This window comes from Globicephala melas, chromosome 14 (genome assembly GCF_963455315.2).
Source record: "Globicephala melas chromosome 14, mGloMel1.2, whole genome shotgun sequence".
Taxonomy (NCBI): domain Eukaryota; kingdom Metazoa; phylum Chordata; class Mammalia; order Artiodactyla; family Delphinidae; genus Globicephala; species Globicephala melas.
This window is the reverse complement of record NC_083327.1, coordinates 36,538,130-36,561,124: the sequence shown is the minus strand read 5'-3', so window position 1 is coordinate 36,561,124 and position 22,995 is coordinate 36,538,130. Positions and strand designations below refer to the sequence as shown.

The 22,995-nt window shown below is 44.0% G+C and overlaps 1 protein-coding gene across 2 annotated transcripts; it reads right to left on the bottom strand.

Moving 5' to 3' along the window:
* Positions 1 to 811: 811 nt before the first annotated feature.
* On the bottom strand, positions 812 to 21,304 carry PRDM1 (PR/SET domain 1). 2 transcript variants are annotated; one of them, XM_030882941.3, is made up of 7 exons: positions 21,211 to 21,304; positions 19,354 to 19,602; positions 12,821 to 12,940; positions 8,595 to 8,847; positions 2,524 to 3,629; positions 1,929 to 2,057; positions 812 to 1,575 (listed from the first exon to the last, which is right to left on the bottom strand). In XM_030882941.3, exons 1-7 carry the CDS (start codon positions 21,250 to 21,252, stop codon positions 1,003 to 1,005), a joined length of 2,472 nt encoding a protein of 823 aa, XP_030738801.1. In that variant the 5' UTR covers positions 21,253 to 21,304; the 3' UTR covers positions 812 to 1,002. The 2 variants fall into 2 exon arrangements, with proteins under 2 accessions (XP_030738801.1, XP_030738803.1); XM_030882943.3 differs by lacking the exons at positions 12,821 to 12,940; positions 19,354 to 19,602; positions 21,211 to 21,304 and adding an exon at positions 9,055 to 9,063.
* Between the last annotated feature and the right edge of the window lie 1,691 nt (positions 21,305 to 22,995).

Here is a 22,995-nt window from a genome sequence, read left to right as displayed (position 1 = left end):
CAAAAAAGACCAACAACAAAAACACCCAGACTCATGCTTCCTCACCTCACCCATACAAAACCACCTGTGCTTTGGGAATGTTTTGCAGTGGTTTTAAACATGGCATTTTGTCTTCACATTTTCAGATAATACATTGGGATGCCAAAGTCTCGTGGCCACTCCGAATGGTCACATGACTTTGGGGGTGGGGCGACCCTGTGTTTTGGAGAGGGAGACAGATTAGCAAAGCCTTCTTGTAGCCTTTCTGGTAAATCTGTGATTAGGGGGGAAAATGCTGAACTATCTACAGAAACATACAAGATTCTCTCTTTCTTGTTTCTTCTACCAGAGTTATTACTGGGTAATTCTGCACACATACCCCCAAGTTATACAGTGCTGTTCAAATGATACAGTCCTATGAATGAACACATCAATTGCCTAACTATGGCAATACCAAAACCTCATTTTCAAACCATTATTATAGAGGGAGGTCAGCTGATGTAATGTATTTGTTTACTAAATCTTAGGTACTTAAAACAGATGTGCAGAAATTATCTACAAAGAACAGCCACCAGACAAAGATAGAACAACTCAAATTACAAGGAATTCTTCCAGTCATTGTAAACTTTTTTTAATTATTGCTTTTTGAATGATAAGTTGTATAATAAATTATGAAGGATTATCATTGAAAAAATAATTATGACTAGGCAATAGTCTTAGCAATGGGAGGGCTATGCAAACGTATCCACACAAATATTCAAAATACACAGGTTCAAATATATAGATGGGGGTGTAAATAAGTATATATAATATGTATATATATTGTCTTTCCCTCATTTATGCCCTGAGATTTCAGTAACTTTGGGGATCCTTCGTTAATTCCAGAGAGGTGAGGGGAAACCACCTGCCGTCAGGAGAGCTTTGCAGAACTGGAATTATGTACAAGCATTTGCCACAGGCACCCTGACTCGCCAAGTCATAAGTTAAGAAAAAAGACAAAACACCTTTTGTTTTCTGCAAATCTTAAGGATCCATTGGTTCGACTGTTTCTTGTTTGACCTTTACAGGTCCCAGAGGTAGTGGGTTGCTGTGAGGCAACTTCAGGAGGGACGGGTCTGTTGACTCGTAGAGGCTACATCCTGAGAGCAGTCCATTCCCCATGTTTCTTTGCAAAGACACTTTCAGGCCAGTTTCTTCTTTCTCTTTTCTGACCACGGCCAGAATCTCCTTCTCCACCACAGAGGTCACGTCAACGTTGTCCTCCATGTCCTCCAGCCGGTCGGCATTGTCGCTGATGTCAAACTTCTCGATTTCTTCGTTGATTCTGGTCAGGTCCTCCAGAGGCAGCCCCGTGGCTGGGGCCACAGGACAATACCCCTTCAGGTGGACCTTGAGGCTGCAGAGATGGATGTAGCTCTTGTGGCAGTGGGCACACTTGTGGGGCCGCTCCCGGGTGTGTAGGCGCTTGTGGAGTTTCAGGTGCACAAACTGGGTGAACTTGGCGGGGCACGCCTTGCACTGGTAAGGTTTCTCTCCGGAGTGGAGTCGCAGGTGGGTCTTGAGATTGCTGGTGCTGCTAAATCGCTTGTGGCAAACCTGCAGCGTGGGGAAGGGGGCAGGGAAGGGAGGTGGGAGACCAGAAGGTTAAGAACTGCCAAGCGGAGGGGCGCGCTGCCCACCCACACCCAGCAACCTGGGAGGTGAAAAAACTCGCAGCAGCGTTAGGCAAATGGGGCAATGGGAACGCACTGCCCATGGGGTGTTGTTTCCCTTCCAGACCACTTGTCCAACCACTGGAAGCTGGTGTGTCATCATCTCAGCGCATCAGCAGCCCAAAGAAGGCAGAATTCTTGTGCTGGTTTAAACTATGGGCTATGGGATGATGGGAGGGCGACTCCTGAGACACTGTCTACAAAGGTCGAAAGTTCAACCCAGAAAACACTGCCCACCTGGCATTCATGTGGCTTCTCTCCCGTGTGTACCAGGTAGTGTTTCTGCAGGTGGGCGAGCTGAGTGAAGCCTTTGTTGCAAGTCTGGCATTTGAAAGGTCGTTCTCCGCTGTGCACTCTGAGGTGGACCTGGGAAGAAGCCACACACGTTAGGTCGGCTGTCACTTGGCTGCAAAAGCGAACATTCCCGTGCAAGGACTGGGGCATTTAGGATGCAAACCTCTTAAGAAAAGCATCAAGGTGAAGTCTTAGAACAAATCAAACCCCGATGTGATTTTCAGAACTCTGTTGTGTTGGAGCTAAAGGAACAAAAGTCATAGGCTAAGCAGGGACTCGAAACTGATGTTCTAGCGCAAACCCCACGTGTTTATCATTCAGAAGACACGCAGGAGAGGGGAAGCAACGTGTCCCAAGCGGCGCAGCCAGAGCAGCAAAGGCAAAGGCAAAAGCAAAGCCGCATCGACCATGCCCAGCCCAGGTCTCACGCTGTGGAAATGGCAAGTTATAACCTGCGGGAGGTGAACTAAATACCCACGCGCGTCGTGCACTCCCGGGGACTGACCCCGCGCCATCGGGCGGCCCACGCCAGGCCTACCTTCAGGTTTGAGAGTTGGCCAAAAGTCTTGGCGCAGACGTTGCACTCGTACTTGATCTTGCCGTTCTGCTTCTTCAGGGGGTAGGGGAGCGTCTTGTAGCCAGTCATGTTCCTTTTGTTCTTGATGAGATTCACGGCCTCGTCGCCGCCGCCGGGGGCCGCCGCGGCCGCTGAGGTAGCTTTGGGCTGCACCACGTGCTCGGCCGTGGCGGCGGTGCCGGCCGTCGGGGACCCGCTGGTGGGGCTGCAGGCCTTGTCCTTCAGGCTGGCGGCCGCCCCGGGCAGGGAGAAGGCACTGTGCGGCGCGGGCACCAGCACCTCCCGGGGGTGCTCGGGCTGCAGCAGGCGGCGCGCCCCCTCCGAGGGCAGCGAGCTGGGAAGGGAGGCGGGCGCCAGCATCGGGGGAGGCAGGCCGCCCCCGCCCAGGAGGCCGCCGTACACGGGGTACAGCCTCGGGAAGAGGCCGAAGCTGCCGAGGCCGTTGATGTTGCCCACGGCGCCCAGGCCGTTGCAGTTCATGCCGTAGGGGGGCAGCAGAAACTTGGGGTAGTGCGCGTTGTAGGAAGGGATGAAGGCGGGCGGCAGGTGCGGGGGCGGCGCGTAGCCGGGGTAGGAGCCCAGCCCCTCAGCGGCGGCGGCGGCGTACGGAGAGTTCAAGTAGGCATAAGGGTCCCGGTGCTCCTGGGAGCCGGGGGCCCGCGGCGACACGGTGTTCCCGGGGCTGCTGTGCAGGCTCCGGTCTGGGCTGCTGCGCGCCGAGGGGCTGGGCGTCGTGGAGGACGGGATGGGGGAGTGCGCGATGTAGGGCGGCCGCTCCATCCCGTAGGCCAGGGAAGCTTTCAGAAAGTCTTCCGGTAGAGGGGCCCGGATCGGGTACACCACCCGCGGGTAGAAGGGCATCTCGGGGCTCCCATTTTTCCGAAAGTCATCCGCGTCCTTTTCCGAAGTGAGGGGTGAAATGTTGGAGCGGTATAAGTCCTTCCCTTTGGAGGGGTGGGAGTCCAATTTTAGTATTTCTTTCACGCTGTACTCTCTCTTCGGGACATTCTTTGGGCAAAGTTCATGTTTCTCAGTGCTCTGCTGCTTTGGATGGCTCTGGGTTTGCGCTGAAATAAAGAAAGGGTGATTACTCAGATGGAGACAGAAAATTGGAGCGACGTTGCCCAAGTTGCGCTCTCCTTGAGCAAACCTGAGCCCCAGCTGCCCCAAGAGGGACACCTGGCATCTCAACGCCCACTCATTCTAGAAGGCTCTCGCCACTCCAGTTCCTTCTCAGCAAAACCAGGTCACTGGTGGCATCGATAAAACGAATAGCACCGTTTGTGTTATTTTGTTTCCAACGGTAAAAACCTCATGATAGGACAGTCCTGTTCGACCAAGAGTAGGAGAGCCTCCATGAAAATGGCGTGGAAAAATACCGGGACGGGGTGTCACAGGTTAATAAAAGTCATTCTCATGTTCACGGTTTACCTAAAGGAAATCAGCACACCCTGAGAACTAGATGTGCAAGATTAAGACTCATTTCAAGTAATAAGCAGTCATCAATTTTCGCCTCCATTCTTGTTTAATACGAATTTGATAAAACCCTGTTCAAACTGCCTCTTCCCAAACAGACAGATTAGCGATGTGATGCCACCCCTTCCCCTCGATCTGCTGACAACACCAGAATTTCACTGAGGCTCTGGTCTATAACCAGGCTCCCAGTAATGCTGTCCCCTGGAGTCACAAGGCGTGACATAGGCATCTCTGCCAGACCACAACTGGCACTTCCTGAGCCAGTTCAATTACTTAGAGCACCAAAGACGATAGTGTGTATTCCAAAAGACGGCATATTATTACTTGGTAAACAGACTGTTTAGGAACAGCAGCAATGAGAGGACAGGCTCTCCAGGCCATCGCCAGCACTGCCCCTCCAAACACACAGAACAAACGATGCCTTCGAGAAGACACCAGCCAGAGCAGGGAAAACCAAACACTCGCTGCTCAGCCTTCCCTGGAAACCAAAAGTAAAATACACGCTGCTTAGTCGGAGCTCTGGTTGTTGGAGGGCAACCCCACCAGCCTGCACACCTGCCGTAGGCATAGGCATCAGCTGTCGGTGTGTGTAGATGCCAGGAGAGGCAGGGACCTCGTGGCCTTAGCCTCAGAAGAGGACAGGCTTGGGGGACTGGGCTGAAGCCTCTGTAAAAGTATCATTCACTGTCTTTAAAAAAGTCCCTGTTCGATTTAACGGAGGAGGAACTCCAGGCTTGATACCTGATAGGTCTAGAAATGAACTCTGTGGAACTCCAGAGTCTGAATTCTTCAAATCCATTCTCTAGACTGACAAGCTTGAGGGATTCGATTCCAGTTTGAGAGCCCCTCAGAGAATGTTATCTCTGCTGGCTGTTATCAGTTACTCCTGGGTGAGCCAGCAGCCCCAGAATAAACACAGCCCAGACACTATCAGGGAAGATGCTGATGGGGGCAGTGATGGAAAGCTTGTTGAGGGAGAGGGATTTCTGAAGCCACTAAACCAAAATAAATAGCCCCTTATCAGGCCAATATCAGTCTTTCAGTGAGGCTCAGCAGGCAGGAAGTTCAAATTGTCACTTTTGTTTTTTAAAGCTGAAATGGTAAAGGAAGAGAGACAAGTAAGTTGGAGAGCTGATAGGCAAGGCATCTCACACCCACAGGAGGGAATTTTGAGGTGAAAAAGAATGATTTGGAGGCATCCACAGAAAGATGTCACCCTAAAAATAATGAAAATACAGAAACTTCACCATCATAACTTTCTGCCATTTTTATGTGGCAAGTTACGTCTAAGTCTCCTAATTTTCTTTACTGGCTTCAACACTGTCTTGGTTCTAAAATTCAATAAATTAAAGCCATAAGCAAAAAGTTTACGTCTGTCCGTAGCACTGTCCCTACTATTTATTTAGCCTGGTGTTCTTACTGAGCACCTCCATAATCCGATTGTTGAACTACCACAAAGCTAACGACTGGGGACTTGCCTGGTGGTCCAGCGGGAAAGACTCCGCCCTCCCGATGCAGGGGGCCCCGGTTCGATCCCTGGTCGGGGAACTAGATCTCTCACGCATGCCGCAACTAAGAGTCCGCATGCTGCAACTAACACCCGGTGCAGCCAAAATAAAAATTAATTAAAAAAAGAAACTTAAAAAAAAAGCTAACGATTGGGCCAACAAACCAGAAAGTCGGAATTTATAATTTTCTGTGCAAAATACTGAGCACAGTGTGCCTAGCATATAGTAAATCCATGATATATGTTCGATATCTCTTATGCCTTCATAAAAATACAATATCCGGAGGGCAACGCCAGCCCCCCTCAGGTGTTCTAAGGTGGCGATCATGGAGTCTATGTGAAAAGGTACATTTAAGAAAACCATCCTTCAGCAGCTGAGTAATCAGTGGAGCTGGTGTCATTTCTGACTCTCCCACTCAGCAGCAGCTTGAGTTAACATGAAAAAGAAAATCAAGATCTGTTTTTGTTCTTAAATCTTAAATGGCTGTAGGCGGACGGAGTCATTTCAAGAGTGAACTGCTTCTGAAGGCTCTGAATGGCTTAATTATGCCGACTCACATTTTCGATCTATAATAAGAACCCCCAAGACTACAAGAAAGAACCTAGAAGTTCTGCAGTAGGCAAAACAAAGCCTGTTTTCAACTGAAACTGAGAACGCAGATTAACATTTAGAAGTCTATAATCTGGTCAACTGTTTTCTAGATGGGTTAGTTAGATAGATTGAAAAAAACTACCAAAAAAACTTGGGAGGGGTAAGAGTTAAACCTGAGAGTTCCTACTCCTTTTCTTTGGTTTTTAAAAAATGCCTATTTATGATTTCTGGCTACTTATTTTTCTTTACCTCAGTTTTCTTCAAATCTCTTCTCCTCAAAACTCTACCAGTTGAACTATCACTGCCATTTTAAAGCCCTCACGGAGATTCTGACACAAGCCTCTATCGTGCTTGAAGCATGGAACCCAATACAACTCATGTGAAGACGCAATCTGCCTATTAGGCCTGATGAAACAGTGGAGATTTTCCTGATCAGCATCTCAGTCATCAGTTACCACACCTACGACAACTGGTTTCACAAGGCAACTGGAGTCTTGGCTTACTTACTGTCACTGGCTATCGTTAACTCTTTACTTTACTCTTTCTTTACTACGAATACTGGACAATAAATGGGTACCTGAAAATGTTAAACCACCATTTAGAAAAAATTCTGCGTAAACAAAAAGGGACATTTGAGGGAACAAAGGTGTCATTTCATAGTATACAGGACAGTTGCTTCTGAACACAAAGAATAAGCATTTGAATAAATGCAAGGCCTTTTAAGACCTTTCTTTGACTGGCAGGAGGTAAGGGATGTATGTGAAAAAACTTCTTTGTGGTTGGAGCAAAGTCACCAGGGTGGGTCATCTCAAATGGAGTTACTGTTCAAAAAAGAAAAAATCAAAGTCTTTTTCTGAATCCGTGAATGATGAAGCTCAAGGAGTGGGAGGAGACCCTCAAGAGGAAGTGACCGGCTATGCTGAGAAAGTCAGGAGGAAGCAGCACATCTTCCTGGGAGATGTCCTGCCGGAATATAAGTTGCCTTTTACCACTGGGCCTGGCACCTACAGGTGGTATAATAGCCGAAGGGCTCCTGGGATGCTTGGCACTAGTGACATGATGGAGACTCTTGGAAGCGCTAAAGAGAGATAAGGGAAAAGAACCACCACCATTGGCCAGGACCTGATTATACCCACCATACTCAAGCCGTAAGCCAATTTGTTCCAACTATTCTAAGACTTCTTCCTGAAGCTCAAGGTGCACTATATGTGTGTGTGTAAGGACCACAAACACAAATTTAAAGATGATCTTATGGTGGAGGTCCTTAAGCTTTTATAGCCCCAGCTTTTCAGAAAACTATAAATATAGTCTTGGGATCACAGGGAGAGCAAAAGTAAACTAGACAGTGTGGGATGAGCACCAAATAGCTGTACAATTGGATTATACCTGACTAGGATAAATAATTGGTCCTAAAGTTTAAGTCAAATTCTAATTTATGTTAATATTAACATTCATCTCAAAGGACAAAGTGTGAACTAAAACAATTTAGCCTCCAGATAAAGCAAGTGGGACAGCATATGGACTATTGATGAATCTGGTTAAAGGGTCTCTGGGAATTCTTTGTACTGTTTTTGCAACTTCTCCTTAGGTTGGAAATGAGATCAAAACAAAAGGTTACAAAAATGTCAGCATTTAGAGGCCAAAACTTTTAAACCAGAAGGAGCTGATTTAAAAAACTGCTTTAAAACTTAGCAGTCTGAGAATATACAACCATAGTTACAACAGGTTGGAATTTTATGGTAAATCTTAAATCATTCATAGAGATCACTTGAGAATGACTAAAATGAAGTAGGGTTTTGCAGAGAGGTCATGATAGCCAACTTTAACCAAATAAAAAAGTAAAAGCTTGCAGACCTATGGAACGGAGAATTTGTTAAGATCAAGTGATAGGTGGTTACTGTAATATCAGGAGATCAGATAATTAGGTTTTTACCATTAGGGAGGAAGCTAAGATATAAAATCTTTAGGGTTATCCATATTCAAATGAGATTTGAAAAATTATATCTCCGAGTTTTTCTAGAAACCTTTTATGTTTCACATCAGACCATAACTTGATAACCAAATGTGCATCTCTACAATAGTTCAATGTACATGTTAAGCACTGACAAGTTACCACAAACAAGGAACTATATACCGTGCATCCTTGGCATGTCAGAACGAATCTCTATTATATTATAATCCTACCTGCCCCCTTTTGGATAGATTAGCATTGAACATAGATTTCTTCCTGTAACTTTCTGAACATTCAAAGTAGCTCTTAGTATTTTTTAAATGATCAAGTTTCATTATAGGAAACAGAGACTAAAAAAAGCTGTTTTCCTGTTCCCAGTCCCTAGTTTAAGCCACCTACTTGGCCCATCAGATGAAGCCATGTAATTAAACAACATGTTATTAGCGCAAAGGGGCAGAACTGACGTTACTGGCATTTCTAATTTTTTTGTTCTGTCATCCACTTACTGAGATTCATCATTGTCAGCTCTCCAGGATAAGGGTAGTGAAGCCTTTCCGCAAAGTCCCGGCAATACCACACAAGAAGCTCCTGGTTGGCGGGGATGGGCTTAATGGTGTAGAAGTAGATGTTCATGCCGTTCTGACAGGCGGCCAGGTTCTGCTCCCGGGCAGAATGTGCTGGGTTCACGTAGCGCAGCCAGTTGCTCTTCTCCTCATCAAAGCCATCGATGAAGTGGTGAAGCTCCCCTCGGGAATAGATCTGCCCAAAAGAGAAGACAGACATGGAAAAGAAAGCCCCAAAGCAACGAAAACCTTCCCAGGCACCTCTGAGAATAAACCCAGCAAATACCGGGTTTGATTTCTGGTCCCTTATTGCCTGGTTAGAAAAGGAAATCAGTTTAGCCGGAGTTGTCTTGAATCAGCAGAAATAAGGGCAGAAAGAGGGAAGGGACACCTTGTCAGTTACCTTTTCCATTTCAGTTTTAGTGTCTTTTCACTTTTGGGGAAAAGTAACAGAAGAGTGAAACACAAGATTTCATTTAAGGAGCTGCCTCAGAAGGACTAAACAACCACCGAGTACTGTTTCTGCTGCCACAGTGAAGGGCACACAGGCAATGCTACTTAACTTGAGTTCCGATCATGCAGACTTTTAATGCTTTGAGTCACTGGGTATTAGACCAACCCGACTGAGTACGTCAAACCGAGTCTCTCAACTTTTTCTATGGCCTCTGTACTTGCCGTTTCCTACACCCCCGCCCAAGGCTTAAACTATGCAAACATCCTCCACCCCCAAGCCTCCAAGTCCAGCAGGAACACTTGTTCATATGAATACTTGGAAGCTTGCCTTTTTGGGGAAATGCTGGGTGAGGCCAAGGTGAACTTCACCTGCCATAACAAAGTGAGCACTGGGACAGAAGCCAGCATCAGTCTACTGAGAAGTCACTTTTCCTCTTGATAAACGTGTTCGGCCTTGCACTTTTCTTTCAAGGCAGAGGAGGGGAGAGGGAACCCTCTCATCCGTGAGGTGGTTGGGCTAAAACACCACTCACAGAGCCATAAGGTTCATGTTTTTGGTAAAAGAACAGAAAGAAACCATGTTGCTCTTTAAAGGCAATGCAAAATGAAGAATTCAAAGTCTGCCCTAGAGTAATACTGCTTTTGGTTAACAGATACCCTCAGGCCACTCGGTAAAAAGGTAGAGGTAAGAATAGGAAAAATTAAAGTATACATTCTTACTGAAACTTTATAAACAACTTTATAAACAAACTCCTTGCCCTTCCACAGTAACTTTCTCTCTTTCCCTCTTTTGAAGATGTACCCAACTCGTCTTCAGACTTAAGAGATCCTTAACACATATATAAGAAGTACCTGGTTATCTGCAACTTAGAGGTTCCAAGTCATAGGGCCTGGTTCATAGCAGAAGTTTTGCTCTAACCGGACAGCAGGTTATTGCTTTCTTCTTAGTCACATGCTATGCTAGTCTCTAAAATGTTTCTGTATTTCGCGCAAATGTTATCAGACAAAAAGGAACTCTGTCCCTTTAACACGGGCAGTAAACACCAGAATCACTTTCTTTTAAGAGTAACTTCCTGTAAATTGTGAAGGGGGAAATACATGTGGCTTCATCAAAGCAGCTTGTGAGAGCTTTTGCGGTGTGTTTTGTTAAGAGAAAATGGAACAAGGCCGGGTGAATTCTGCTATCAAGAGGGGTTTTCAAGTTTGTTTACTCTGATGTGCAAACTTCCAGGAACACGGGGTTCCATCGCTCTTGCACTCTTCGCTGGGCGGAAACTGCTTTCTAAAGCTACGGCTATGTTGATTCCAGTCAGCCTTCCACGGACTACAATTTACTGTATCCTCATTTAAAAACAGAAATGTCGACGCCATGAAGTCACACACACACACACACGAAAATAAAATAATGATACGTCAGATGAACACTGCTCCCTGTCACCCTCACTACATTTCCATATATTATCAAGAAGATTAAAAACGTGCTGACTCATAGCACAGTTACAAGAAATGTCACTGGTTTCTCAACTTGAACATCCCTTCTCTTCTTTGACTGTGTAATTTGCATGAAACTTTTTCTTTCCTCACAACAGATGTTCATATTCCTGCCAGCAAAATCAGGATGCTTTTAACAACATGTGGGAAGTTATCTCCTACAATATCCTTTGCATGTGAAGGGCCAATTTCAATAAATCCTCCCAAGGAAAGCATTTCAGCTACTTAGAGTGAATCTTCAATGAAGCAGGGAACTGGGACAGAGATAGGAGGTTCTTAAATATTTCTTGTCATTTTTTTTCAAAAGGATCATGAATTAACGAGACTTATGCTGGATTTTCTTAATTCCGACCTGCAACTCCAAAAACTACACGTGTCTATGGCTCATTTCTGAGAAGACTTTATTGGCAGTAAAGGGGAAAATGAACTCACTTACATTTTGCCCATTATTAGTCAGGTATTAAATATATTTTAAGCATGACTAATTAATTAAATAAAAATTGTGAGCACACAACTCAGAGTGAAAAATTCTCAGTGATCTCTTTTGTTTGGAAAATAGTAAAATACATTTCTTAAAACACAAAACTTCCCAGATTTAAAACAAAACCTTGTTTCTTAGGAACAGCTTCTGAGTGATCCCCAAATAGAAGTCTTTTATAAATATACTTGTCCAGATGATATAAGCATTCTAGGTAAATCTGGCCAGAGTAAGTATAATACAATTTTTGTTGCTACCATGCAGCTGTTTCTTAAAAGAATTTTAGTAACAGTTTCCCAGTAATCATGTACATTTTGTGCAAGTATGTATATAAAAAATTGCTTTTAAATTTAGTAAATGTAGCTTTATTTTCTAATTAAAGGAAACCAAATATCCCAAAGAGATCTATGGGAAAACGGAAAGCAGTCCAATTTTTTCTCTGTTCATCCTAATCCAGGGTCTTTTACTCAAAGATTCCACCTAATTAGTTCACCTCTGAGGTCCTTTTTTATTTTTTTAATTAATTAATTTTTTATTTTTGGCTGTGCTGGGTCTTCCTTGCTGTGTGCGCTTTCTCTAGCTGCAGCGAGTGGGGGCTACTCTTCGTTGCGTGTGCGGGATTCTCATTGCAGTGGCTTCTCTCTCTCCTTTTTTTTTGTGATACGCGGGCCTCTCACTGTTGTGGCCTCTCCCGTTGTGGAGCACATGCTCGGGGCACGAACCCAGGTCCCCTGCAACGGCAGGAGGACTCTCAACCACTGCGCCACCAGGGAAGTCCTGTGAGATCCTTTCTAACTGTGATATTCCAAAGGAAATTGGATTGGCCAGACTCTTTGGATGTTAAAGGAAAGTTCATCATCCCGAATGATTATAAGCATTTCCCTTACGCTATGGGAGTAACTTATGTACTATCAAACCCAAAAGTTTCATGGTACAGGTGCGTTGAAACAGGACGAGTCTTGTGGTCCATCTCCATTCCCCTAGTACCATCTTCTACCCATCCTTCCTTAAAGGCATTTATTTATTTATTTATTCTGCGTAAACAAAATCAATGTTTTGTTTGCCGCAATCAATCAATCAACAACCGTTCATCATTATTGGTTTGATTGATTGATTGATTGCGATACGCGGGCCTGTCACTGTTGTGGCCTCTCCCGTTGCGGAGCACAGGCTCCGGACGCGCAGGCTCAGCGGCCATGTCTCACGGGCCCAGCCGCTCCGCGGCATGTGGGATCTTCCCGGACCGGGGCACGAACCCGTGTCCCCTGCATCGGCAGGCGGACTCTCAACCACTGTGCCACCAGGGAAGCCCAAAGGCATTTATTTTTGAGGTAATTCATTTATGATTACTTGTCCATTCAATTAAAGTTAAGTCAGCAAGAAATCAACAAGGGGTGAAATCTAAGGCTTGGTGACTCATTACTACTTCCTTGCACAGAAATGCAAATGAACTTACCCGTGAAGCAAGCAGCAAACTCTTTCCTTTCATCACAAAGCTCTAATGAATTGCAAAAATTAAGATTCACATATAGACCATCTCTCCATCCCTAACCACCTACAGGCTGTGTTTCCCAGGCCAAACATTTAACCAGGTTCATCACGGTTGCTTAGAATTCCCTATGTCCATGGGGACCCTGAATACTTGTGGGGAGCCCCAGGACAGGTTGAAAATGGAAGTGACCCAGCAATTTTAGTTTCATTTTTTTCCCCTAATACTTAATGAGTCTGGAAAAATTTCCCTACTTACCCGCCAAAAATATTTCCTGTTGGCGTTCTTGGGAACTGTATCACTGGTGTAGATTTCACCTATTAGAGGTCCAAAACGTGTCCCCTTTGGTATGTATTCTTTACTCACCACTCCAATAACCTAAAGGGGGTAAAACATATGAAACAATGAGTTCAACTGTAAAATATTAATCAATCTTTTCATTTCAATGAGTTGAATTGTCAAATGGTAATATAACCAACAATGATGAAATTGTACTATGGAGAGCAGACATTAATGGTGCCTACATAATTAACAACGAGCTTGACTTTTGGGGAAGACCATCTTTTAAACTCGCAGGTCATAAGCAAATACACAACCAAGTATAAAACAGTCATTCTCCGGTGACTGAGGGTCCTCTATTTTCTATTAATACTTTTTATGCGAGAACGGAGAGGGTAACCATTCCATATTAGAACAAGTTTCAGATACTGAAGAACTAGACAGTCAAGTTTAGCCCACTTCAGCCGGCTCCTAGTTTCCTATTTCTTCTTCTCCCTCAAGCCATAAACACAGTATGCTTAAGGGGAATAAAATAGTTTTAACCTCAGAAACCAAAATAATGTTCTTTGGTTGTTCCACAAAGGCCTAAGGAACCAGAAACAAAACATATTATTTTTTTTTTTCATTCCAGATGAGGGTTTTTTTTTTCTTCTTCTAACTTGTAAGTTCTGTTTAATAGAAGGGAATTCTTTCAAGTAACTTTGTTCTTCTCTAGCATCTTCTGCTCAACAGTGGTCAAAAGTCTTCCTTTGAAGTGGAATTTATACCGAGGAGAGCTGTGGGTTCTAAGATCTGAGGAAATGACCTTCTCAGACTTGGATGTATCACACATTTTGACTTTGTAGGGCCTTGCTAAAGAAGCATGTTAAATATACCAGTTCCTCCTGGGTCGTAAATTTCTTTGGGGGGGGGGTTGAAAAAAAAGTCACCAACCAGGAATCAGGAAGCAATTCATTACTATTCAAAAGAACGCCTTCTCCTCTGTAATAGTCCCTTATGACATTTTGCAGTACATTTTGTAGTACATTTTGTTTTGGTTTTTATTCACTCACTCTCCTCTTTTCATTTTCCTTTTGCTCCAAACAGCCTACAAATCACTTACTGAATAACTTACTGATATGGACCAAGAAAGGAGGTAAAACATATTTATTTCCAGTTTTTATTATCCCTGGCGGCTCCTTTATAATTGTGTACCTGAAATGGTAGGCCCCAATACATGAAGCAATAAATGTCTGCAGTGGAATCTAAGGTTCTGGTTATGATACACACTGACACCTCACTAATTTCATCAATAATTTGTCTCTGTTTAAATGAATATGGAATAAGCATACCTACATGCTTGTGACAGACCAGGCTTTCTCATGTACGTGACTTAAAGAATTAATTTTTTAAAAAATTTAGTATTCAATATACAAGCCAATGGAGCATACCCAGACTGGAAAGACAGAAAAAAAGAAAATTTCCTATATCTAACACAAGTTGAAACAAGGTTGGTGAGCTAGTGTTATTTTTGGCCCGTTATGAATTTCTGGCAAGAGCTGAAAAAAGCAGATGTTCATTTCATCCTCCTCTGCCTCATTTACATCTATCTGCCCTTTCAATAACAGTTCATCATTATTGGTATATGTTGGCAGTATAACTCTGGGGGACGGGAGTACTTCAGAACAGTCTTGAGATAAAAATACATCCTAAAGCTTAAGTAGACTTACTTATTCAGAGGCTCATTGTTTATGATATATTATTGAAAATAATTAATTTGAAAAATGCATGGAATTGGCTTCTATGACACAAATCATTTGGCATTCATATCTGAATGATTATTCCATAATATTAAAATGACAAACAGGAAAAACAAATAATGTCATTTGTTGGTGAGCCAATAATTAGCGGTTGATATTTTCAACATATCCACTTCAAAGCAGTAATTCTAAAAAAGGTACTCAACTGGTTTATCAACCTTGTTTTAAATTATAGTCTCTCGCAGACAGTGTCTTGGGGGTCAGAGCTTGATTACCAACAAGTAGCATGACATTGAGGCCAGGGTTTTTCTTCTGAATTGCCATTCTTTTAACCAACGGGCTTTGTGGTATTCAGCTATCAATCTTACACTAAGAAACATACACCATTTTCTTATGGTCCAGAAGAAGTCAACTAGCATTTTGTTCCCACAAAGGAATCTGAAGTAGACATAAGCCACCTGACACCTTTGAGCACAGCTATAGGCAAGTCACTGGGGAAGCTGTGTGACAGCACTGGAAGTAGCTCTTGTCATCGATAACCTTACAAATGAAACTCAGCAGGCCAGACAGGAGAATAATTTGTTAGGAAAGGGAGGTCTGTGAAAATCCTCATGTCCCAAACAAATAAAAAGAGCCTCAATATTAGATTATCTTTGCAAGTGAGACAGAACCCTAATATTTTAAGCTGTGTGATGCACAGAGCTTTGGGTACATGTAAACTCACACATATGAATAAATAGACACAAAATCACAGAATTTCAAGGTTGGAAGGAACGGTGTAGCTTATATACCATCTCTATCCGTTCCCAGTCCAGCACCCTATCTCACAATCAGCACCTTCACCTCAAATCCGTGTCTGAGACATTATTCAAAGAGCACAGAAGAGCTGCAACTCTAAGATTCCAATTCTAAGATTCCAGTGCTCAGCCAGGTAACCGGAGTGGGGATCGGAACCAGGGTAGTTTTTCGTGGGAGACCAAGTCATACTTCTCCCTCTGGCCCTGGAAAGATCCAGATGTGAATCTTAGCCAACAAAGTTCTATCCTTGGAGCTAGCCTATGATACAGGGGAACCTGGTATGTGCCCTGAATTTCCCAGAGCTAAAAAGACTAAGAATGTGGTCACCTAGTTCAGGAAGGAAACTTCACTGGAACTGACCAGGGTCCTAAAGCATCCCTGCTGGGCACGGATTGCTGCGTGCCTCCCATAAACCCACCAGCGAGAGGACACTGGCCTCCACACTTTCCCGCCTGCCCGCTCTTCCCCACTGTGTGCTATGTGTGGGGCTGACCCCTTCAGATCCGTCAGCGGCCTCCGTTACAGAACAAACCCTGAAGTCCAAGGCTTGCAGACAAAAAACAGGGCTTGTTTTCCATTTTACAAAATGAAGATGTCACAACTTAGTATAGGTGGACTGGGGGTTCTGAATGAAAGTCTGATAGTAAGAAGAACAAATTTGCTTTTTTTTTTGAAAGCAAATTCCCTCTTTAGAATATATGAATACACATGCATCGCAGTGAGTTTCAAGCAGAAACATCATTCAGGTCTAAATGTGGTAGAAGCAGCCTCACCCCAAATTATATTAAAATCATTTAAATTACTAGCTACCTCTTCCCCTCTCCCTCCATAAAAATGACTCATTCGATTAAAATTCTATTTCGAATACAATTATAGTTGCATTGAGATGACTAGAGCTCATCTCAATGGATGAGTGGGTATATACTCACTGGATCAAGACTTCAGCCTGTACTTCACCCCATTTTTAAAAAAACGGGGTGGAGTGGATAACGATGTTTTTGGAAAGTCTCCTTAATTATCTTCATAGTAAAGGAAATGTGGCAATGCCTGGGTACATAGTCTCCACAATAAAAGGCAGTATGAAGAGGGAATTGCACTTATGGCAAGATGCTTTTTAGAGATGGCTTAATAATGGACTTCAATCAAAATGGCCACTGAGTCCCCATCTTCGGCCTGATGTTTCACTGCCACACGACTCTGGAGGTCAGGCTCGGAGCCACAGAGCCTCTGAATTCAACTCAAGCAACCTCAGTACAGGCTACTGCTTCCAGAACAGAAGTGTTTCAATCGATCTTTCTGTATTCAAGTATTCACAGAAGATTATTTCAGGAGGTCAAGGGGAAAATCCCCCTAAAAGAATAACCCAGCAGTTTAAAAAGTTTTACAAGTTTTTTGAATAGTATGTCTATATTTGGTCTGAGTTCTGGAAATAGGAAGTAAGAACAGCCTCATTAAAGGTGCAGAATGATTCTAAACCCAATCTAAAAATGAGGGTCAAGATCAGAAATATGGTTTGTATGTTTTGTTTTTAAACCAAAAAAAAAAAAAAAGGTGCTGACACATAGCGCAAATTCATAATGAAAAATGGTCTTTGCTAAAAAAAAATCCCCAGGATGTCAGAACATCAGTGCATAAGGTAACATCTTCGCTACTTAAATGAAAACATTTAAAGAAGGGCAAGATAAATCAGTCAGATGAAAACTACACATACAAAGGCCTTTTTCCTCTTTCCACGGCTTGTGGGACTGAAAGAACTAACTGAATAATGATAATGTAAACATTTCACCCATCCTGAAGATTTCTGTTCTAGAACTGGTGTGCAGCTCTCATACTCTCAATGGCTCAATTCTACGGTTCTCTTTCACCACCTGGAGGGAGCTCTCCTTCCCCAAAGTGCAAAAAGGAAGGAGGGAGAAACTGAATAACAGGTACACGTTTCCAGAGAGAGCTTAAGACAGCATTACATTTAAGTTGGTCTCCTGGTCGCTTTTATGATGAGGGACAACAGATATACTGCTCTCTTCAAGCATTTCTAGGGGAAAATAGAATAAGAGAAAGCTGATCTCTTATTAGGTTCGTTTTGAAGGACCCTCCTTACGAATACAGGCACTGTATGCTTTCTGGGTGCTGAATTTATGAAATATGGAGTTACACATTCAGAGAAAAAAACCCCAAACAAGCTTAATAAATGATCGTCCTGAAGTTATGTTAAGACGATAACTAAAACCACAGTGACACCAAGAGGGGCCAGTGTAGCACAATCAGGTAGCACTGGTTGGGGAAGTCTGAAGAACTTCGCTCCAAGGCCTGGCTCTGGCTCTAAGTATATACCTTAAGTAAGTGACTATCTTTCTGAACCTTGGACTAAGGGCATTATTCTATTTAGCTATGATTTTACATAGAATGATGAAAATTGAAAAACTTAAGCTAAGAGCTAAACTGAGGATAAGAACACTACAGAACTAAAGGGCAAGGATGACCCACAGAATAGAGGTCTTGATTTCAATCCCAAGGGGCTGGATGGGGCAACACAGCACAATCGAAACCGGGGAACAGATCAATATTTGGTCAGATTTGATATGGGAAAAAATGCTACAGCTTATAAAGCCACAGCCAAACCTTAAATACCCAAACAAATCCTACACTGATTCCATGGGCCACACACTAAGAGACCTTCTATAGAAAAGGGTGTTACTTTCAGAAAGAGATGTAATTAAGGCCGATCTCTGGCGTGAAATTTTTGGTAATGTTCACATTAAAATACAATTTAAATTTTGCTTTCTACGAAATCAGCCTCCTCTCTCCCAGCAGGAAAAAAGAAAAAAAAAAAAAAAAAAAGTTGAGCTTTAATGAAACCCAAAGCAGAGTTGCTCTATTTAATTTTAGACAGCTGTGTCACCCCCTCACCAAAAACACTGAACTCAGATACACAAACAGGAAAGAGACAAAGTATTTCCCAAACCGGCTCTCAACTCCTTCAAATGCTGTTCCTTAGGGAAGGAGGAAAGTGATTTGACATGGTTGTAATGAATAGTCCCAGTATAGAATTCTGGGCTCCTGCAGCAAATGACCCCCTTTTCGCGACTTTCTGAAGGCAGTGATAGGACGGACAGTGACCTATGGGAATGGTTGTGATGGCAGGGCTGTGGACGGGTGGATTCCTCCAGCTCAGCCCGGCAGGCAGTAGACCAATGAAAGCAGCTGCAGTAGCTGAATTCTCAAAACAAGAGGTGGTTCTGCAAGTTATTTCACAGCCAAACATCACGCCTAGATACAATCATTATAGAAAAGGGTAAACACAAATCCTTTGCTCATTCCAAGTTTGGGTTTTCAGCCCCTTTGAAACAACAAAGGGTGTACCCACTTCAGAGGCCAAGAAGAAATTGGCCTGCCAGCCCGGTCAGAGCAAAGGAGCTGCCGCAGATAAACAGGGGTTAGCTCTGAAGTCATCCGGACAGAGGGCACTTTTACATGAAACTCTTCTCCGTTTATACCATCACTTCAGTTCATAAACACGTCAAGGTTTTGAGAATAATTTTAGAAACCCAGCTAATAAAGCTGGCTCGTTGAACAAGTAAATAAATAAAGCCATCTCATGACCAAAAAGAGACAAAAGAAACATGTCAAACATTTTTTCTAAGAAAAAGTTTCTCTCCCTCAAAAGCTAGTACACTGGGGGACGAGTTCTCAAAGCTGCTGACGATTTCACCCACCCCATGCTGCAAGTCGGCTTTTCCAAGACATGTCAACTTGGCAAAAAGATTTCACTGTTTACTAATTCTTATGGAACAGTGAAGAGCTGGAGGAATAAGAAGGGATGGACTTAGGGCAAGAGAAAACAATGAAAGAAGTGAATTAAGTGATCAGTTATTTACTGATACTTACAGATTCTCACAAACATACGAGGCCTCAAGGGCAAGTAGGGAGATTTGGCGTCAGGTGCCAATCTTCTTCAGCAAGAAACCAGAGGCTTACCTCTTTGCTGTTTGTGGCATATTTGAAAAGCAGATTCCTCGGTAAGGATGCCTCTGCCTGAACCGAAGTGCCTCCTTCGGTGCCAGAATCCCAGGGGTGGTCGTTCACAATGTATGTACACTTCTCCTCAAACTCAGCCTCTGTCCACAGAGTCATGTCCACGTCCTCCATGTCCATTTTCATGGTCCCCTCAGTCCCCTCTGCCAACCCTGGAACCTTCACAGCACTGGAGTTACACTTAGGGGCAGCCTGGAAGAGAAAGGAAAGGCCTTTAATCCCCATTGTCCTGTGGCTCCTCCGAGAGAGGCTGTGACTAATACAGTCGTCTGAAGACTTTCAAAGCAGATGCAGAGTGCTTGGTACAGTTGAGTAAGAGCCAGAAAGCCGTATAAAGATTGCCTTGGAGAAGCAAGGTTTTAAAATGTTATCCTTAGTGAAAAAAAAATAAAAATAAAAATAAAGTGTGGCAACCACATTGGGGGACAAAGTGAAAAAAAGAAAAAAGGAAAAGAAACACCTCCAATCCCTGGCTTTACCTCTCACGGCAGAAAAACGTTGAGGCGCCTAGTCCTCTGTCCCAGGACGCCTGGGGTCATGGCCGCCAGACCCTCAGCGCTGTGGAAAAGCTGCCTCAGAAAAGTGTCACAAACAAGGAGAGGAAGAGGAAGGAGCTCTGTCTGCCTCTGAATGAAGCTAAAAATGGAAAGCGCGTGTGGTGCAGGAGCGGAACCCAGCCTGCCTTTTCCAAATGGGGAAGACTGAACTTTCCCACCAGCTCCCAACTCAAAACAACTTTCAAAACAACTCGCTCCCCCCCCCCTCTGCAGCGCGATCTCTTTCATCCTCTCACAGGGAAGGCCGAAAAGGGCTGCATCCTGCCAGCATCACTGAGCTGCAGCTTTTCCGAGATCGTTTGGACCATAGGAAAAGAGAAGGAAAGATGGGGGCGGAAGGGGGGGCAACTCCCCGCAGTTTCTTTTGACTGTGGGCATCTCACGCCAAATTGAAAAAGTAAAAACAAAACATAAAACTGTTCAATAGAATTCCCTGGAGAGAATTCCTTTAGGAGCCCTCAGCTACAAATAGCACTTTCCATTTAAATCTGAAAGTGTACGAATTCCCAGAAGTCACTGATGGGCCACAGTTACTGTAACTAAAGTTATAACAAATATAGAAGACTCAGAAGACAAGCTCTGCTTCCACTTACAAACTGATAAGGGTATTCCCGCAAATCCCCCCTCACACGCAGGAAAAGTGCTTTCCAAAGAAAGAGAGAGGAAAAAAAGGTAAACAACGTCTGCAGTGTTTTCGCATACAGACGGGTTGGGGAAGAAGTAGGAACGTGGGTATCATTTCCATGTAAGAACATGTCCTTGTTAGAATGTAAACATAACACTGTCCAAGTCCTTCAGGGTGGCTTTTCCATTCTTTTATTTCTTCCCTAAATATGATGCTCTTTAAAAAAAAAAAAAAAGTCGGATGCGAAGTTGTCTTTCCCTCAGCCACGATTTAAACAAACGTGCTTATTTCTACGTAGTTGCAACATGTACAGTCACGATGCCAAATGAGTGTTAAAATAAACCCAAAATTTAAACTTAAGCCAATGCGGAATAGTTACTTTGTTGGACGGGTGTGGGCGGGAGCCACTACCGAAATTTCAATGAACTGACAATTACGCCTAGAACTGAAAGGGTTAATGATTCATAAGGAAAAAGTCTTATAAATGTTTGACAGTACTAAGCGCCCGAAAGCAGAAGCCCTTCTGGTTTCTACTACGACTACGTTAGCCAAGAGAGAGAGAAAAAAAAAAAGTTTTCAGATCAATTTCAGAATGAAAAACAAGATCAAGTTCCTTACCAAGGTCGTACCCACACGTTTTTCCAAGCAAATATCCAACATCTGAGATAAATGTCGCTCATGCCTACACAGTCCGCATGTGCTCCGCGTCCCCTCCCAGCCGAGGGCTGGCGCGCACCGACCGCGGCGGTGCCCCTCTCCTCCGGCGGCTGGCGCCCGTGTCCCGAATCCCGGCGCGGACAGGTGCCTCGCTGCCCGCTGCCCTGCCTCTCCGCAACACTGGAGGGCCGAGTGTCACGGCAGCACGCTCAGTCTGTGTTAACCCGGCCGGCGGCTCGGCCCTTTCCCCCTCCCTGCCGCAGATTTCCCATTCGTGATTCACTCCTACCAGCCGCCTGAAGTGGGGGCGTGGCCACACCTGGCCGAGCCGTGCAGAGCTCACCCCAGGGCTTTCCTCCAGCCCGCGAGCGCCCAGAGCTTCCTCCCTCCGTATCTGAATTTCAACATTTACTCGGAATCTTCTGACTGCCCTTTGAGGGCACTTAACCTCAGCGTTTACTCGGGCTGTATTGTATTCTAAAGACTCCAGACCGCCCTCCTTCCTGCTGCGGCTTTATAAGGGGGCGCACATTCCTTAAATTCAGGGAAACCTAAAAATGACCTAAAATCGTTTGGGTTCCTCGGCTCAGATCCAGTTACAGAACATACAAAACTTACTTGAAAAGATCACGTGAAAAGAGCAATTATTTTTGCATGGAATGGAATAAGATGTAGCTGTCTAGTCCTCAAGCTACTGCCTGTGAAATACACGTTTCCTCCCCGCAAACTTGAAAGCTTCCATTTCTCTTGCTAACTAAAGGGAACTCATCTTTGGTAGAACTGACTTCCCTCTTTCAATTATTTAGTAAATAGGGAAATAGGAAAAAGGTATAATCCTACAGATTAAAATTTCTTTGCCTTTTCTCTCCTCCCCAAAGCCCACAGGCAGACTTCCGAGGAGTGTGTTTGCAAAGTGTAGAGCATTAATCGTTTCCTAGTTAAAGGGAATGTGGAACTGATCGCAGCAAGTGGAAGGCAGACGAAGGCAGTAATTAGTGGCGCTCTACGCTGGGAGCCCTGCCCGGCTTTTCCTCCAGCCCCAGTCAGCCCTCTGTTGAAGGAAGGACATCCTGTGATGATGGCATACAATGTCCTGTTTGTTTATTATTAAGAGCGTGGACCTTGCATTCCTGCTTCTCATTACAAAACAAACCAGATGCTTTACTTCCTTCAATGGTCTTGTGCCTTCAGCAAGGAATCATCTAATTCAGAGAAACAATGATGCAAAGGGTCCATTTAGAGCAGACACCCCATTACAAGGACTGTTTAGGTCACTGTAACACAAGTCTCCCACTATTCCTGCTTGCCTTCTATACATGGTGGTTTTTAAAATCATCTCTCTCCTTCAACCTTAGGCTGCAATGTTTTCTCTAACATTTTAAATACACGTGTGCCTACACACTCACGTCCCGACAGACATGCACACCCCGACGTACACACACCCAGTCCCCACCTAATGATACCAACTTAGTCATACAGTGAAGTGGACATGTGAGTATTTGTTTATAGGAAGAAACAAAAGAAAGCAAAAAAAAGCCCAGCTCGATCATAAAAATATGTCTGTTTATCTTTAAAATTTCTTTTCTCTCTTTTAGGAAACTTTTCTAGAATTTTTTTTTGGGGGGGTAGGTGGGAAGTAAAAGATTACTTGCCAGGAAATGGTATTTATGTCTAAAGTCCTTCCTCAATCTCTGTAGTACAGAACAATTAAATTCCCACTAGGGGACATAAGTAACACACTCCCCG

Excerpts from the sequence above, each read along its gene's own strand:
- PRDM1 (XM_030882941.3), bottom strand. The coding sequence starts at position 21,252 with ATGTTGGATATTTGCTTGGAAAAACGTGTGGGTACGACCTTG. Across the intron at positions 8,848-12,820 it reads ACAGGAAATATTTTTGGCGG|ATCTATTCCCGAGGGGAGCT; the intron begins GTAAGTAGGGAA and ends TCTTTTGGGCAG. Across the intron at positions 1,576-1,928 it reads AGAAGCCACATGAATGCCAG|GTTTGCCACAAGCGATTTAG; the intron begins GTGGGCAGTGTT and ends CCCACGCTGCAG.